This window comes from Scylla paramamosain, chromosome 1, assembly GCF_035594125.1.
Source record: "Scylla paramamosain isolate STU-SP2022 chromosome 1, ASM3559412v1, whole genome shotgun sequence".
Classification (NCBI taxonomy): Eukaryota; Metazoa; Arthropoda; class Malacostraca; order Decapoda; family Portunidae; genus Scylla; species Scylla paramamosain.
Genome location: NC_087151.1, coordinates 35,648,763 through 35,667,834, shown reverse-complemented (window position 1 = coordinate 35,667,834; position 19,072 = coordinate 35,648,763). Strand labels below are relative to the sequence as shown.

The 19,072-nt window shown below is 40.4% G+C and overlaps 2 protein-coding genes and 1 long non-coding RNA gene across 3 annotated transcripts; 1 reads left to right on the top strand and 2 right to left on the bottom strand.

The window, feature by feature from the left end:
• Nucleotides 1–1,404: 1,404 nt before the first annotated feature.
• Nucleotides 1,405–2,644, bottom strand: LOC135104722 (prisilkin-39-like). Its single transcript, XM_064012251.1, has 2 exons — nt 2,556–2,644; nt 1,405–2,248 (listed from the first exon to the last, which is right to left on the bottom strand). The coding sequence occupies exons 1-2, from the start codon at nt 2,571–2,573 to the stop codon at nt 1,745–1,747; spliced, it is 522 nt and encodes a 173-aa protein (XP_063868321.1). The 5' UTR covers nt 2,574–2,644; the 3' UTR covers nt 1,405–1,744.
• Nucleotides 2,645–7,691: 5,047 nt separating this feature from the next.
• LOC135104714 (uncharacterized) lies at nt 7,692–10,804 on the top strand. The gene is made up of 4 exons (XM_064012237.1): nt 7,692–7,833; nt 9,194–9,280; nt 9,466–9,572; nt 10,545–10,804. The coding sequence occupies exons 1-4, from the start codon at nt 7,781–7,783 to the stop codon at nt 10,691–10,693; spliced, it is 396 nt and encodes a 131-aa protein (XP_063868307.1). The 5' UTR covers nt 7,692–7,780; the 3' UTR covers nt 10,694–10,804.
• Nucleotides 10,805–11,244: 440 nt separating this feature from the next.
• Nucleotides 11,245–16,804, bottom strand: LOC135104719 (uncharacterized). The gene is made up of 4 exons (XR_010270520.1): nt 16,652–16,804; nt 14,699–14,805; nt 12,536–12,688; nt 11,245–11,817 (listed from the first exon to the last, which is right to left on the bottom strand). It is a non-coding gene; the product is annotated as an uncharacterized LOC135104719 (long non-coding RNA).
• Nucleotides 16,805–19,072: the final 2,268 nt, after the last annotated feature.

Genomic DNA, 19,072 nt, shown 5'->3' with positions numbered 1-19,072 from the left:
CAGTATGGATGGGCTACCTAGGATAGCCAAGCAGAGAAAAGATACAATAGTAAGATGATAACCTATGTGTTGGGGAAATACAATATAATGTTTAGAACAGAAACATAAGTTCTGATCAAGAAGAAAGAGAACGAAAAACCATGAAACAAACAAATAGAAAGGTATAGGCTCCCCTAATTTAATTGTTTTCTCACCCTCTCATTTGCTTTCCTTCTGCTCCTCACGCCTTGCCAAGCGCCATGCGGGTCAGATTTCAGTAACTCACTTGAGGCGTCTGCACGGGACCGGATTAAATCAAATCAGGAACAACATAAATTAGCATGAGAAATGTTGACGTGACAGAAGACACAGACTGCCAACCAAGAACTGAAGAAATATTTATCTTAGCACATACCTTTTTAGTAGTATTTCATGTTTTCATAGCGAAATTGCGACTATTGAAAAAAAAAAAAAAATTGGCTGCATGCTCGTAAATATACTCTCAAAAACCCTACTCTGAAACAAATTGCCTCTATAGATGATGAAGCACTGGAAATTTTGGTAGGGAATATACAATCAAGATATTGTATTATTATTATTATTATTTTTTTCATGTCACGCCATACATTATGGTGACGGCGTAGACTCCATTGCTTATATATATACATATATATATATATATATATATATATATATATATATATATATATATATATATATATATATATATATATATATATATATATATATATATATATATATATATATATATATATATATGCAAGAGAAAGAGATATCTTATCATAGAATAATTTTACGTCAAAAGACTAAGTCATAATTGTTAAATCTAAAATAGGACATTTCTCTTCTCTCAAAAAGAAAACAGGACTATGCAAAACGTACAAAACAATTACATAAGAACATGTGGGAATTAACTCCAGACTTATAATATCGTGAGACAACACTAAGTACAGCAATAGGGAGAGCAGTGTGCTTCAAGATTCAAATATTCGATCGCTGTCATGACTCATCACGTAACTCGTTCTTGACTTCAAATTCTTAACCCCTTTCTTATACCTGGCAAAGAAGGGTATCCACGTGTTGCATATACGCATGTCGTATCATCGTTGTGTGTCATTGCGGATTGGGAAGCGTTACACTGTTGCGTGTTATAATGTAATAGGTACGAAGATACGCATCAGTCTCTACAGGTCATATTTAAGCGTTCCCGTATCGCAGCACTGTACTATACACAACGACGTAAAGCACACGTTTGTAGCGAAATACTCTCTCCTTTTTGCGTACACCATGTGTACGTACACCTTACCGCAGGCGACTAGTATGTGTAACACCGGGTGCATGCATTACATTCCACGGAGCAGCAATTAAGATAACACAATTTGAGGTGACAATGAAGTGCTAAAACTGGATTATGGCTTACTGAATCACGAGAAGACACAGTGTCCCCTTTATTATTGGCATAGGTGGCTGATCGGCAATTAAGCCACATTCATCATGCAACACTATGAAGTTTGGAAATTTTTCTTGCCAGGTATAAACTAGGGTACTATGATTTACGAATTTTGACTAATTGAATCTGAAAGAATAGAAGGAAGCCTTGATAAGTACAATACGTTACATAATCTAGAGGCTACTGTGCAATATTCCTTTAGGGGAGGGGGCCTAAGATTGCCGGCAGTGAATTTAGCGTGCGGGTAAGATCGTCATATTGAGATGGTGGCTTTTACAGGAGAATCTGTTTCCTTTAGCTTGCAGTGTACTTGTATCCGTATCCGTAGGAACGTCTGTGGTATGGGTGATGATAACCATAACCATACGGGTTCCAATAGCCGTAACCATAATTGTGCGGGTTCCAATAGCCATAACCATAATTGTAACCATAGGGGTAGTAGTAGGTGTTGGGGTAGTGCTTGTAGCTGTACATATAAGTGGGATGCTTGAGGGATTTTGTGCCGTGGTCCATGGGCTGTGCCTCCCTCTTGACCACATTGCTCTGGTGCACGTACGAGTGACCTCCTGGATAGTGGATCGAGTAGCCGTAGCCGTAACTGTATGGCTGGTCGTAATAATAAGGGTATGTGTGGCCGTAGTAGTAGGGATATCCATGATTGTAGTGACCGTAGGGGTAGGTGTGGCCGTAACCATAACCCGAAGGATATGTATGGGAGTGTGGTTTGATTTTGCTGGATGTGGGTTCAGCTTCGCCATCCTTCTGCGCCGCCACCAAGGCGACCAAGAGTAAGGCGACCTGTGGGAAAAATAATGCTAGATAAGTTCACTGGACGACCAAACGCTGTATTCAACTGATCCTTGACATGATTTGGTTACAAGGAAAACATATTATGCTGATTAATGCAATACTTTCACTTTCTCTCGGTCCAAACGCTGTATTCAACTGATCCTTGACATGATTTGGTTACAAGGAAAACATACTATGCTGATTAATGCAATACTTTCACTTTCTCTCGATACATCTCTTTGAGCACTATCCTTGAACAGCAGTTCGAAGATTCACAAAATTATACATGTATCACCAGTATGCCTTGATGTCTTACCAGAACCCTCATGCTCATCTGGCTGAAGCAGAGACGGAACTCCTACAGCAGCGACAAGCGCAGGATGTATATATATGCAGCAAGAAGTCCTTGCTCCCTTTCCTCCCTTCCCCCTTCTTCTCAATGCAGTAATACCGTGAAATTAATTTGTGTTACGGTTCTGTCCTGCATTGTATGGAGGAAAGTGGCACGGTGAGGAGCCTTCACACCTGGAGCATAACGCGGCTGCGGATGCTCCCTTGATGGTTGGGATGGAAGCAATATTTAATAGTTTGAAGATATTTGATTTACTGAATTGAGATAAATTACTATTGAATTTTAAAATCATAACATTAATTATGCTAGGTGGCTCTCAGTGTTCTCAAGATAAGCATGTGGGAAGTGTTCCCCAAGCGAGACACCGCTGACGGTTCATGGTACCACGAATGCGTTATCCGTATTCCGCAAACGTGAAAGCAAATACATTTCGTTATGAAATGTTTGGGAATGGGACGAATTAGCTCAGAAGCGAAGAGAATAACATTCAGTAAAAATCCATGCAACTGTACGTTCATAGATTGATACCAAAATTACACCAAGAAAGGATACATGTATGAAAATTAAATGAAAAATAAAGAATAATTAATAAAATTAATAACCGTTCATATGACATAGGAAAAGTTCTATGAAACAACACTATTTTATGAAACTATGAATTAATCTCCATCAATAAAACTATATAATTTGCAATAACTTAATTTCCAAAGTACTGAAATAACACGTAATCGTGTCTCGGGACGCACCGCAAGTGTTTTTTTTTTATAATCTTATGAATTCATCGTATCTCATTATTGACCTAATAGTTTGGAAGATAAAGAAACATGATAATGTGAATAAGAACATCCATTAATGATGAGAGTTATAAGCTTTTCAAATTTATAATTTATATTTGCCATTTGTAACCTGTCTTTAAGGAGGAAACTGGCTTAAATTCAAAACCTACACCATCATTAAACGTCACACTTCATCCCACATTGCACGTGCAGAAGATTACCTCACTAATTAAAGCAACATAACTCGAGAGAGAAAATACCGAATCTGCAACAGTCATTTTTATTTTATCTTTTTTTTTTTTTTTTATGTAGGAGGGACACTGGCCGAGGGCAACAAAAATCCAATAAAAAAAAAAAAAAGAGCCCACTGAGATGCCAGTCCCAGTAAAGGGTCCAAAGCGGTAGTCAAAAACTTGCAGGATAAGTGTCTTGAAACCTCCCTCTTGACGGAATTCAAGTTATAGGAAGCTGGAAATACACAAACAGGTAGGGAGCTCCAGTGTTTACCAGAGAAAGGGATGAATAATTGAAAATAATAGTTAACTCTTTTGCATTAGAGAGGTGGACAGAATAGGGGTGAGAGAAAGAAGAGAGTCTTGTGCAGCGAGGCCGCAGAAGGAGGGGAGGCATGCAATTAGCAAGATCAGAAGAGCAGTTAGCATGAAAATAGCGGTAGAAGATAGTTAGAGATGCGCTCGGCACACACGGAAGCAGCATTCATTCCAAGGAAAATCAGCAAAATACCTCCTCAGGTCCCCTCAACTAGCAGAGGCAGAACGCCAGAAGCACCTCCACTTAGGGGGATCCTGAGGAGGGACTGGAGCGATAGGACAAGATACAGATATGAGATTGTGATCGGAGAAGCCCAACGGAGAAGAGAGGGTGACAGCATAAGCAGAAGGATTAGAGATCAGAAAAAGGTCAAGAATGTTGGGCGAATCTCCAAGACGGTCAGGAATACGATTAGGGTGTGGCACCAATTGCTCGTCGTGGAGGTTAGCAAAGTTGAAGGCTAGTTCACCAGGATGGTCAGTAAAGGGAGAGGAAAGTCAAAGCTGATTGTGAACATTGAATTCTTCAAGAACGGAGATCTCTGCAAAAGGGAAGAGAGTCAGAATATGCTCCACTTTGAAAGTTACGTAGTCAAAGAATTTCTTCTAGTCAGAGGAGTTAAGTGAGAGGTATACAGCACAGGTAAATTTAGTTTGAGAGTAACTCTGTTGTCGTGGCCAGATGGTGGAAAACTCGAAAGATTCAAGAGCGTGGGCACGAGATCAGGTTACGTCGTTGCGCACATATAAGCAACATTCATCTTTGGAATGAAAATGAGGATAGAGAAAGTAGGAGAGAACAGAAAAAGGGGCTACTGTCAGTTGTCTCGGACACCTGTGTTTCAGTGAGGAAAAAATATGAGGTTTAGTAGAGGAGAGGTGGTGTTCTACAGATTGAAAATTGGATCTAAGACCGCGAATGTTGCAGAAGTTAATGAAGAAAAACGCGAATGTTGCAGAAGTTAATGAAGAAAAAGCTGAGAGGGGTGTCAAGACAAATAAGGCCGTTATCAGAAGAGCAGTCCGACCTGGGGACATTTGTTGTCCCCTCCCCAGATGGGGACTCCGAGGCTGGTGTAGGAGTCGCCATGATAATTTTGATTTTTTGAGTGAAGGGTGTGTGTGTAATTAGGTGATTATAGTTTTGTGTGAAGGAGGAGAGTTGTCTTTAGAGGGCAGGCTGTGACTGCCCCCTTGTGTTGAGACACATAGGGAAACGTTCAGTGAGATCACAGCTGGGTTTAATGTTAAGTTCACAGCACCCGGTGATCTAGTGCTTTAGACCTCGCTGAAAGTAATTATCGTTTCGGCAGGTGCCTAATGCCTCCTCCTCACATATGCAATTAAATTTTGTGAGTGGTAGAAAGGGAAAGTTTGGAGAAAAAAAAAGGAACGTTTAATGAAGATCGTCCTCCTCACTCTGCCCGAACATGGTACCCTCTTGTCCATACTGCATTCCCTAATCATCTTCCCGGGAGAGTTCACTCTACTTCCTGCTGTTACGTGTGTTATGGAGGGAAACTTTGCGTTGAGGAGGGAAAATAACACTGAAACAAGCAACTGTTCTCGTATTCACCAAGTGACATGTAGTAAATAAAGGCGTAATATATTACACCAGTCAATTGAGTATAAAGTATAAACAATGTCAGGGGAAGCGGTTTCCTTCGCTGGGAAACCTAATTCAGTGCGGTTTCCTTTGCTGGGAAACCTAATTCAGTGAAATTATTACTGTATAGTTCTCAAGAATTTCTGAATTAACAATGTACAAGTATATTCTCCGCACTGGAAAATTAATCATGGAACACAAGAATAATTGTATTTTGTTTAATTGATTATCATAATATATATATATATATATATATATATATATATATATATATATATATATATATATATATATATATATATATATATATATATATATATATATATATATATATATATATATATATATATATATATATATATTATGATAATCAATTAAACAAAATACAATTATTCTTGTGTTCCATGACTTGTATTCTTTACAAACAACTATTACCCAAGGTTGGCTAATTCTTAGTATTTCTGACCGTCAGATAACTTAAGATTCCAAGTAAGTTGGGTGGGACCTTCAACATCAAAACCTAATTTTCCGGTGGCGGTCACCCGACCACTTGCACTGAGATCATCGAGACTGAGAACTTTTTTTTTTTTTTTCTTTCCCTTCATTGTGTTCTATGGTAGAGAGCATTCTTGATTGATCTCAGCCTTCAGAGTTTCCTCCTTTTTGTACGAGCTGTTTTGTCCTCAAAGGTCCGTCCTGATTATGAGTCTTCTGTACTTCTCTCATTGTCCTTCATTCTCTGATTACCTTACACGGTTGTTTTTGTTTGTTTTTTTGTCGGCACGTGGCAAAACATCAGGTTGTGACGTGACTGAGTATTGTTTCAGTGGTTTGACGTAACCGGATCTTTTCCTTCACTGTTTTTACATGTGTAGAAGCAATTACTGGAGAACGTTAGCCTACCAGCCAGGTCTGAGTTATTCATAGTACTATTGCGGTGATCGATCCCTGATGTACGAACCAGAAGAGAGGAATGACGTAGTTTCGATGAAACCTCACTGCCCACTGCACTAATCACACCGACCAAAAGTGACTTCTGTGACGGCATAACGAAGAAATGTTTCACTATATTAATTATGGGCGTTTCTTCTGCCACAAGGTCAAAGCACGATACAGGTGGACAGGTTGTGGCCTAAACTGCCCCCTGTATATACGCCAGGCATTGGCATTGATGCAGCATTAACATCAGTACTATCGCAACGCACTAGCCATGAGGATCTGCGTTAGGCGGGCGTACTCTCGTTTGAAATAATGTTCTCATTATTTTTGTCGTCCGGTTGTCTGCGTGCTTTATTATTATTATTATTATTTATTATTATTATTATTATCACTATTATAACGTACGGTATCTCTCTCTCTCTCTCTCTCTCTCTCTCTCTCTCTCTCTCTCTCTCTCTCTCTCTCTCTCTCTCTCTCTCTCATAAACAAATGCCAATGGAAGAAGATTGTCGATTCTCCTCCTCATCTTTCCATAACCACGTGGTTATATTTGTAAACAAAATATTACTCTAATTTAGGTCAGGTTCCCTTCCCCCCTTTTTTCTGCTTTTTCTGCTTCTCTGCTTTTCTGTTTTTTTTCTGCTTTTCTTCTATTTTTTTTTTATCTGGCCTGCTTTTTCAGCTTTTTTTTTATTTGTATTTGTATTTTTTTTTTTTTATCTTTTGTCTATCTTTTGTTTGCATTTTTTACTTTTCTTTCCGCGGAAAGGGAGATGTTGAGAGAGAGAGCAGGATGTGGGAAATATTTATTCCTACAAACATATATGCCACGAAGTACGTGCACTGTCAAAGAAAACGCACTCAATGAGACTGATAGCAACGACTGGTTTCGGGATGAGCGTATGGACGAGGGAGCTAACATTGTAAATAATTGTAGATAATATAGGAAACACTAGTATAATATCTTACTATAAGTAATCAAGATTACTTAGGGTAGTAAAGAAATTAGGTTGAAGACACTTAAGGGAATGCACCAAAGAGTATCATTTCACGTATTCGGAGCTCCAACTGAGGCCGAGCGAGGTGAATGCACCAGAGTATCATTTCATGTATTCGGAGCTCCAGCTGAAGCCGAGCGAGGTGGAGAGGCGACACAGCTCGTATGCAGACGGGAGTCGTTACTACGCCACCGAACAAGACAGATATTCGTACAAATTTAGTGATTGTGCCCATACGAACAACTATACATTTGAATACACAAATTGAAGATTCCTACATGAGGAGTCTGACAGCCGGGCAGAACATCCGGAGATCTACATGCTGCCCAGTGTTCGCTTCCCATGGATAACTCCCTTGATAACCACTGGCCAGTAAGTAGGATAGGGTGACTTATTGGGTGGGGTTACGGGGCATGACATCCATTAAACAACAAGTGAGTGTTAAGGAAAGTCATTAGCCATTGTCACACAATATAATATACGTAATATATTCATACCACCAAATGTCAAGCAATTTAGTGACATGGCATAACTTATTTAAAGTGGCTGATAGAGGCCTCGGAGAAATTGTGTTTTACTCATTAGTATTGCCCTAATACAGTTGAAGTAAATGTTAAGGTCGTCGAAGGGTGACGAAGGGGCAGTCACGCCTTAATATTTGCCAGATTGGAAGAATTTGACGAGCAAAGGGGCAAGCACAAAGTTACAGTTAAGGAGAACAGAAGGGACCCCTTCAGGTCCATAAGCCTTCCGAGGGTTTGGGCCAGTGAGGGCATGGAAGACGTCACTGCGAAGGATCTTAATGGGTTGCATGAAGTAGTCGGAGGGTGGAAGAGAGAGAGGAACGAGTCTTGAATCATCCAAGGTAGAGTTTTTAGCAAAGGCTTTCCAGCTTTCCGAATAGATGACATGGCAGTGGTGCCATCAGGTTGAAATAAAAGAGGGAAATATTTCAAAGAAGCAATGTTATTGGAGATGTTTTTGGCTAGGTGCCAGCAATCACAAGGAGAATTAGATCTTGAACGATTTAGACACCTTATTATTGAAGGAGTTTTTGGGAAGTTGGAGACGCTACTTGTATATCATTAGCATTCTCGTATACTTTACGTTTTTTTTCCTAATCTAATCTTATCAAGTGATATTACGAAAGCCACCCGCGTTCCCTTACTCCCTACCCCGCTTGCTCTCTCTCTCAAAGTTCAGGAACATGAGAGACAGGAGAAATGGGTAGACAAGGAGGGAGGGAAGAAAGTTGAGGAGGAGTGATATGGCTGTGCTCGTCTTGCTCGTCGCTCCGAACTAATTAGCAGAGCTGAATGCTGGGAACTGTGTGACGGATTAATTCTTGGCCTCGCAACAAAATGTCGTCCTCAATCACCTTCAAATAAACTCTCCGTCAGAAATATTTTGTTTCCCCCTTTTTTTTTATGTATACGGTGTACACATCGTTACTATCTGGTTCAATTATGTTTATATTATGGCGATCATGATTGTGGTTATGGTAGCAGTAACAGGAATGATACGGGTATTATTTAAAGCAATGACAACAGCAGCAGCAACAGCAGTATTTATAGCAGCAGCAGTAGCAACACTGTTAATAGCAGTAGTAGTACTAGTAGTCGCTGTAGCAGTAGCAAAGTTAGGGAAAGAGTGCAATGTCATGAATGTGTGACATTTCTGGTTATTTATTATTTATTTGTTTATTTTTATATGTAAGATACATTATTTTCAGTGAGTGCCAAGGTGACACCACCCTCCACCATCCCACCTGTTGCCTCTACCACACCTGGGAACATCACCTGGAATACCAACTCTCAAGGTACATCACCACCATCACCTGATTTATATTCTTTGTATTATTTAGTTTGTATTTTTGTAGTCAATAAAATTTGTCTATTTACCTGTAGTTGTGTGTGTGTGTGTGTGTGTGTGTGTGACCCTTTGTAGGAACAGTAGTTTGCTATATGAACAGATGAATAAGGTTTTCAATTCCCTCCACACCAGATACAGCCCCCAGCCCAGCCAGCCAATTCTCCCTTCACCAGTGCCCACAAGTACAAGACCATCTAGTTTGAAAGTGTGCGGCAGCTGCCAGGAGCAGCAGGAACCCTGTAGGTTGTCAACTGAGGACTCTGGGTCAAACTGGATCTCTACAGCAGCAGCAGCGGCAACGAGATACTTTTCTGGGAGAATATCAGACAGACAGACATTGAGAAAAACACACACACACACACACACACACACTGCACGTCTGGAAGCACCTTGAAATACCTGGTGTTGAGTTTATGGAGAGAGAGAGAGAGAGAGAGAGAGAGAGAGAGAGAGAGAGAGAGAGAGAGAGAGAGAGAGAGAGAGAGAGAGAAATTCTATGGGAGAGGAAGGGGAAGAGGGAACAGGAGAGAAGAGAGGTGCTTGGGAGAGGAGAATATGTACGCATGTTTATTTCGCTTATCACAAAAACACTCTTGAAAACCTGTATATAACTTCTCATAGACATTCTCACTCTCACACACCTCTCTCCCTCTCTCTCACTTCCCTAACAGCTGCACAACCCGTCCTGCGGCCTCAAGGCACTCAGCGCTACAGATACAGTAAATGGTGTCTCCTTGTCCTGTCCTCCTCCACACACCACCATCCCAGGCCTTCCCACTGGTCTCCTTGTCCTGTCCTCCTGTGATGAGTAGGAGAGAGAGAGAGAGAGAGAGAGAGAGAGAGAGAGAGAGAGAGAGAGAGAGAGAGAGAGAGAGAGAGAGAGAGAGAGAGAGAGAGAGAGAGAGAGAGAGAGAGAGAGAGAGAGAGAGAGAGAGAGAGAGAGAGAGAGAGAGAACCACTTTTTTTTTTTTACAAACAGCCTCTCCTCTCTCTCTCTATGTACTTACATACTAAGCTTGCATCAATAATATTTCCTCCCACACACACAAATCCAAAAACACAAACTTTGAAGTCACAATCCCTTTAACAATTTAACCCCACAAAAAAAAAAAAAAAAAAAAAAAAAAAAAAAAAAACTTTGAAAATGGCAGCATGATATTTAACATCCCATGGCAGCATGATATTTAACATCCCATATCATTCCACCCCAGCCCCCTGGAGTCCATCCCAGCCTCCTCTGCCAGGAGCCCACAACAGCATCCAGCCTGACACCTCCCGTAACAGCCATCAAGCCATCATCTGCTTTGTATATATAATACAATTTGAATATAACTCCTGTTTTCTGTATCTTGAAATGTGACAATTTGAATACAACTCCTGTTTTCTGTATCTTGAAATGTGTAAAGAAAATTCTTTAAACAAGTAAAGAATGAACATAAAAAAAAAAAAGCAAATAAAGCTGAGTGCTGTGGTTGGTATCAAATTTCCCCCAGCAGTGTTGAAGGAAGGAGGCCTAGGCCTGAAAACAAGGAGGTGCATGTAAGGCCTGAAAAGTTGATGTAGGTCTACAAGTTTAAGCTGCCTTTTGCACATAGGGGCCCTGTCCCCTCCCCAAGGTAGGGGAGGGTCAGGGTGCCTACAGAATTCTGACCCTCCCTAAGGGGGAGGGACAGAACCTCTGTGTGCAAATGGCAGCTTAAACTTAGCTACTTTTCAGGCCTTACATGCACCTCCTTGTTTTCAGGCCTAGGCCTCCTTCCTTCACTGCTGGAGGAAATGGTATATTATACCTTTTCAGGCCTTACATGCACCTCCTTGTTTTCAGGCCTAGGCCTCCTTCCTTCACTGCTGGAGGAAATGGTATATTATACCAACTTTTTTTTTTTAACTGAGCTAAACAAAAATACAAAATTATAAGGCAGATTATAATGAACTTTATTCTTTCAACACAACAAGCAATTTCTGAAACTTGTACACCTCTTTTTCCATGGAGGGAAAAGGCTGCTGGATGCTGGAGCTGAGAGGTGTTCCCAGCCTCCCATGCAGTGCTGGGCTGACGAGTAGCTCTCCGGTTCTCCAACATTCGCTAACTGTGATGATAAAGGCCATCATCCACTTCACTTCAGTCACTCCACTTGTACTTGAAGACACAGGGTTGACAACTGAAGAGCTGGGTCCTCTTCTTCAACTATGATGGCACTTCACTTCACCTGGCACCTGGTTCATCCTCCACCTCATCCATGATCGTAGAAGATCCAATTCTGCCAGTGTTCATCATCCTCTCCTTCAGCATGGCTTCAACTCCTGCCAGCCCATTTATATCTATGCTCCTGCAGTGATCACCTGCTGGTCCCTGCTGGCTCCCCAGACTTGAAGGGACTGGTGGGCTGCAGCATAAATCAGCTGTCAAGGCAGGAGTGAAGTGGTGGTATGAGCTTTCTTGCATCAAGGCAGAAGGCAATCCTTCACTCTCCTGCATCAATCCTGCAAGCAAATAGGAGTTCTTAGTGATAGAGTACCATACTTATACTGTTTTAATCATGTATAAGTTCTGTTGAAGGTTCTGCAGAGTGTATCTATTTCCTGACATTAAAGACACCATCCATCTCTCTCTATACCACACTGACAATTCCACATAGGGTGGCCTACACAAAGCACCATACTTTTAGCAATAATAATAATCTACTTATCTACATCTATACCATGCCAGCAATCCCACATAGGCTAACCTACACACACACACGCGTGACAATGTGGTATTGTCGCTCGGACTCCCTTCCTCCCTCGCTTTGATGATGCCACGTAACATTTTACAAGAGTACACCACAGTGATAATATGTAATGCTTATCAGTAAATTACATCCTTTTTAATACTATTTGTATTTGTCTTGTTATAAGATACTGTAGTATTCCACAGTCTGCAAAAAATAAGATTAAACCATTCATAATTTGACCAAGAGGCACCTCCAAGGCTGCAAAAATGCAACCCTGTCTGTCACCTCATAACTACACTCAGCACATCCGTGAGTCCCATACTTTTTCAACTCCTCTGATGGGTAAACAAAGCCTTAAAATGCATGTATATAAAACATTTTCCACTTAGAATTACACATTCTTTCACCTCTTTCAGTATTTGCTGAAACTCGCGTTGCACCCTGTATAAGCAGGTGAGGCACTGATCTTAATTAAACATCAAGCTCACCTGTTCTTCCTTCAACCGATGTCTTGCAGTATGGATTCCCCACTGGGGTTCCTCTTCCTCTGCACACTGGGCAATGTATAAACCATCATCTGCCAGGCTGAACCAAGGAGTCTGTGAGCTGCAGTGTCCCGGCTGAGTCTCATCTTTACTCTGCTGGAGAAGACAAGACAGTGAGGTACAAGTCACACCAGTCTATACAGAATGTGCAGGAGAGGAACAGTGTTGGGGGATTAATATACTCATCCAGATTTTTCATAACTTCATCCATATTTGTTGTATAGGTACCATTATCTGTTATAATATTAAATAGCTGCAAATAATTCAGTGATGTTTGAAGAAGAGGTGGACAGAGGAAGGCAGAAATACAGAAGCAGGCAGGGAGTTCCAGAGTTAACCCAAGAAAGGGATGAATGATTGAGAATACTAGTTAACTCTTGCATTAGAGAGGTGGACAGAGGAAGGAGGAAATATGGAGGAGCAGACAGGGTGTTCCAGAGTTTACCACAGAAAGGGATGAATGAATGATTGAGAATACTGGTTAACTTTTGCATTTGAGGGGTGGACTGAATAGGGGTGAAAGAAGAGTGTTGTGGTGGTGGGAGGAAGAACATTAAAACTTTGGAGCTGCCAGTCGTATAATAAAATCTGATAAATGGAGGAAAAAAAAAAAAAAAATAAATAAATAAATAAATAAATAAAAATAAAAAAATAAATAAATAAAAATAAAAAGTAAAAATTCTACCCTAATTTCCTGGTTTGTTTACATGCAAGATTTAAATGCCTGAGGCACCTCTACCTACTTGCACTAAAAAATTACCAAAAATAAACCATTTCCTGTATGACAACAAGATTTCATAGACATACAAGGGTGAGGTTAGGTTCCACAGAACCACGGAAACTTAAAATACCCCAAATTTAGAGATTTTTCACGTCATGTGCCATCACATAGAAAGTTACACAGAAAAACAGGCCACAACAGATCTTGCAGTCCTCACTAGATGACTTGAGCCAGGACTACTAAGGTGACAGTAGAAGAAAAGGACAGGAAAGCAGAAGGCCCCTATTAAGAAAAGCTTTTGAGAAGGTGCTACATTAAACTATGAAAGCTGGAGAAGCAGAGATATGCAAATGGGAGTAAGAGACCAGACATCAGTGAGGAGCCCAGTATTGTGCGGTTCCCCAAGGGTCAGTATTAGCACCAGTAACCGCAGTGTGTACGAATGATATGGTGAAGAATGTGTCCCCCCTGTGCCAGTCTTTCTGCTGATGATGCAGAACTTGGAGTGAAGGAAATTGATGACTGAAGAGTTGCAGAGATCTAGACAGAAAGAATACAAAAGGATAGCAACAAAGACAGTACCAGAATTGAAAGACTTAAGCTATGAAGAAAGACTTCAGGATATGGGAATACCAACACTACTAGAGAGAAGAGAAAGAGGAGACCTGATAATAATGTACAAATTAGTAAGCAATATAGAAAGAATAGACAGAAATGACTTGGTACCACAGATGGAGGAGGGAGAGAGATAGACGAGGGGCATGTGAAGAAAATAAAGTGGGTGTTCAAGTGACATCAAGAAATGCAGCATCCTATAAAGAACTACTGAAATCTGGAAGGATTTGAAAGAAGAGGTGGTTGTGGTAAACAGTGTACATAGGTCTGAAAAGAAACTGGATAAATAGGGTTATGGAAACAGGACAAAATGAGCTTTGGATTGTGCCCTGTACAATACAACTAGGTACACACACACACACACACACACACACACACACACACACACACACAAAAACAAAAATTGCTTACACTAATGTGAATGGGTTACTTCCAGCACAGGTGGAGCTAAATGACTACTTAAGAGAGTATGCCCCAAATGTGATGGGAATTACTGAGCAGAAGCTAAGTGACAACAATGAAGTGAATAATTTGGTAGAAGAAAAATGTAATACAGGGCTGAAAAACTGAACTGAAAAACAAGGAGGTGGAATATTGATTTTGCTTTGAAAGGATTTATTGGCCAATTAACTGTGATTATGAACTGGCTGAAGTGATTAAAGTGAGGTGGTGTGCAGAGAAGATAGAAAGAGGCAGGATAAGAAGTAAAGGGTTGATACAGTACTTACACACACACACACACACACACACACACACACAGGCTTACTTACAGGTGTTGTGGCAAGTGACTGTCAGTTTCTGGTCATGTCTTGGTCAGGTAATGTCAATTCTTGTTGCTTTCAATTGGTAAGTCTTTTCAGCACAGATTTCCCCAAAACTGGAAAAAAAAAGGAGGAATTGATTAGCTTGTGTGTATATGTGTGTGTGCACCCCCCTCCAGCAGATTCCCTCTTAATATTTACCACTTAAGGAAACAGACATGAAAACTCTACAAAAACTCTAAAAAAAAAAAAAAAAAAAAAAAAAAACGATATCATTGCAGTCTTAAGCAATACACTTTACCTAACTAAAGCCCTTGGCAGGCTCTCCACCAAGTGCTTGGACCATTTCTACCACCATTTTACCCTGTCACAAATTAACAATACCTTCAAAAGTTTAAGTCAATTCTAGCTTAGGTCCACCTCCAGTGATCTCATGTAGGATACCGAGTGCATTAATATGTTTGTTACTGATGTTAAGAGCAGCTTCTTCTTAAGTTATTTTTGTTAATTAATGACAGTTGATATGCTGTGCTGACTGACAGAGTAGAGCTCACAAAATGTTAGGTTATTTCACCTTATGGGGGGTTATGAGGTTAGGTTAGGTAATGTTTGGCTTGGTTAGGATAGGATAAGATAGGATAGGATAGGATAGGTTATGTTGGGTTTGGTTAGGATAGGATAGGTTATGTTAGGTTAGGTTAGGATAGGTTAGGTAATGTTAAGTTAGAATAGTGACCTTAAGAGGGGGTCCAAGATTGGTAAGGTTGAAATTTTCTTTCAAAATATACTATATACTGTTCATAAATGTGACAAAAGCCTCATTTTGGCTTTCCCTACCCAGAAAGGCCACATTCCCCAGCAGGCCTCTATGCTTGCTGGCTACAGTGAGAGAGAGAAAAGAGGCGAGGAGCATCGGTTGAAACTGCATATTTACTAAAAACAACTCTACAAAACAATGCTATCAACAAACTATGCATTAACATAAAAACAATAAATAAAATAAATAAATAAATAAAAGCACAAAAAACGAACTCCTAAATAAATAAATAAATAAATAAATAAATAGAGCAGGCTGGCCATTAAGGTGCAGGCCAGGGAGACACTGCCCTGCCACGCCCCCTCCTCCCCCGCGCAGGCCGTCAGCTGTCACCCTCCTCTGCCGCTGCCTCCTTCACCACACCCACCGCCCAATACACATAATCCCCTTCCAAAGCCTGTCTACAGTATACTTTCGCTTAAAACAAATTTACATTCGTTAATTTCCACCACTGTTCGTTCACCTATCTTCCTGATCCAAGGATTCCTATCTACCACCTCTGGCACCAAGACCACCACCACCACCACCACCACCTCCACCAACCGAATCTAACTCATAAATACCTTTATCGTAAATCTTCCGTTATTTTTTTTTATAAAGACTAGGAAAAACTCACGCATGTACACCTTTAACAAACATTAGAACAATTCCTGAGCCTTCCACACCCAAATGATTGGCCGCCATGTTTGAGGCAGTGACCTGACATTGACAGGCTGGCACCTCCCCTCCTACCCTGCTGTATACGTCTATGCATTATGAATAACATTAATTAATCTGAGTCTGCTGCTTTATACCTTCGCGTAGGCCTACACGCAGCCTGATTCAAAATCACAAGGCCTATTTGAAGTGTCACACCGGGAGGTACTCACCCTCTTGTTACGTAGCGATGCCTTACCATATAATACCTCCCCTACAGCGGATACTCTTCATATGTCCATTATTTAGCTGCTCCATGACGCGTCCCTACTGGTAACATAATCCCAAAATGCTAATATATTATGACGAGTGCACTTTTCACCCGCCGGCTTCTAATAACCACTTATTTCCAGTTTCCTATTAGCTCTTCACCTTTTTTGCCTTATCTCACTGGTTATAAACACTTTAAAGTATATTTAGACTAACTGGCACACCTGTACACAACTTACCTAGAAAGAATATGGTGAAGTAAGAAGAGAGTTGACACACAAGCTCCCACCTTGAAATGTTTTCTTCTTCTTCTTGTGTCCACCTTCATTTATCTCAAGAATTCGGTTCTATTACACCTGAAACATTACTAAAACACAACTTAGGAAATACTCGCAATACTTAGCAAAATAGCAAGAAAATAAATAATAAAAAGATAAAATACTATCAAAGTACCCTAAAACAGTCAAATAAGCAAAACCATATGTCGACAAAATAGCGAGGAAATTCGTCTGCTCTGAACAGCTGCCGCGGGAACCGAGTCCTTGCTACAATAATGATGCAATATTCTCTCTTGCCTTAATTCCTCACTATGGGCTGTTGAAATGCGATACTGCTGTTTTGAGTGTCATGCTGTGTAATGATGGCTGGGTACTGATGATGCTCTGGTGGGTTCGGAATGAGTGACGGGAAGGAACTGAAGGAATTTAAACTCAGAAAAAGGATCGTAATAAAGAAAGAGGGAGAGATATTTCGATAGTTTTAATGTAGTGGAAAAAAAAAGTAAATATTTGACTGGAAGGATGTGTAACGTATTAAAGAAATGAGCAATGGGAGGAAGCAGTGGAAGAAAGGAAGGAAGAGGGATGTGCAGATATTTTAAGCTAGGGAGGAAGGAGGGACAATGAAATAATTATAAAGAGGGGAAAGGCAGAGGAAAAGGAATGTTATTATGAAAATGAAAGGAAAACTGACAGGGAAACTTAAGCACCACCATTCTAAATAATAGAGTTTTCATTTAAACTTTCCTTCAGTGAACTCAAATGCTTATCTCAGGTGAAATAGGAGAGGTGTCATCTTTTCCTTCAAACAAATGTCTTTTCTTGTATTTTTAAACCCATGATGGCAGATTAAAGGTAGTTCTGTTGTTAAACTTGTTAGATAGATGATGAAGAAGAAAAGAAGAAGAAGAAGAAGAGGAAAAAGAAGAATGTAGATATAAAGCCAATTAAATAGTAAATTTTTCTTTCTTCCATTAACACCAGTGGCATTTCAAGCAGGAGAAGCAACTCAGATGAAGGACAAAACAAATTCCACCAATACATAAAAAAAAAAAAAAAAAAAAATACACTTAAAAATGAATCAACACACATTACAAATTTCGTACAGCAAAACTTATATGTACACAAGCAATACAAGTGTTCTGGTGACAAGCATGAGCCACCAACTGATATATTACACAGCCAGATACAGCTTTCACTCTTGGCAGTAACAGCACAACACAACCTCACTCTCTACCTTTAGGATTAATGTCAAGTATTTCCCCACCCCCAATGTACATTTTCAGTTTGTTGACTGCCTAAAGAATAAACCGTTTATTATTATTATTATTATTATTATTAATCCTGCCACACACAAACACTGGAAGCACATCGCTATGTCCCCAATTGTTGCCATGTTCTCATCACCTTTGCCCCAGTCTCAGCAGGTCCCAGAAACTTGAACTTTGTATCTCTAACCTCCAGAAATTTAGAGTACCGACAAGAGATAGCATAGAGGGGAGAACAGGTTACAGTGTCTTCCCTAGGGGTTTGTCTCTTCCTCTCCTGTGGCTTCTACTGCAGTTTAAACACAAGGCTGGCTAAACTCCTTTTTAATGCTTCCCTCACCACTTGTTCCTTCTTCCACCAACCCAGACAAAAGCTATCTACTCTCTCTCTCTCTTCTCTCTCTCTCTCTCTCTCTCTCTCTCTCTCTCTCTCCTCTCTCTCTCTCTCTCTCTCTCTCTCTCTCTCTCTCTATATATATATATATGTATATGGCTAAAAAAAGCATACATACAACGAAAGTGAAAACGAAAACATCAGTAACACTACCACCAACAAGGACATCGTCAACTCCAGGACTTTGCTCCCGTGCCAAGGCTGCGCCAGGAATCTATGTGGTAAATGAGTGGTGTCCGCTCCAGCCTTCCGGAACATTAAGCAGGCGCGCGCGAGCGGGCGCTCACACACACACACACACACACACACAACACACACACACACACACACACACACACACACACACACACACACACACACACACACAGGCAGAACAGACAGAAGGTATATATATATTGTTGTTGCTGAAATTCTCTCTCTCTCTCTCTCTCTCTCTCTCTCTCTCTCTCTCTCTCTCTCTCTCTCTCTCTCTCTCTCTCTCTCTCTCTCTCTCTCTCTCTATATAATATATATATATATGTATATATATATATAAAGACTAAAAGGAAGATTCTTAAGCACCTTTCATTTCACCACCATTGATCTGACCGCCAACATGGGGTTCAGTCATCAACATTCTAATAGTGACGTGGGTTTCCTCGCTAAATCGTTGTCACTCACTAGGGAATTTTGGTGAAACTTTCGTTGTGGCCTGAGACATATCAAAAAGCATTTGATAGT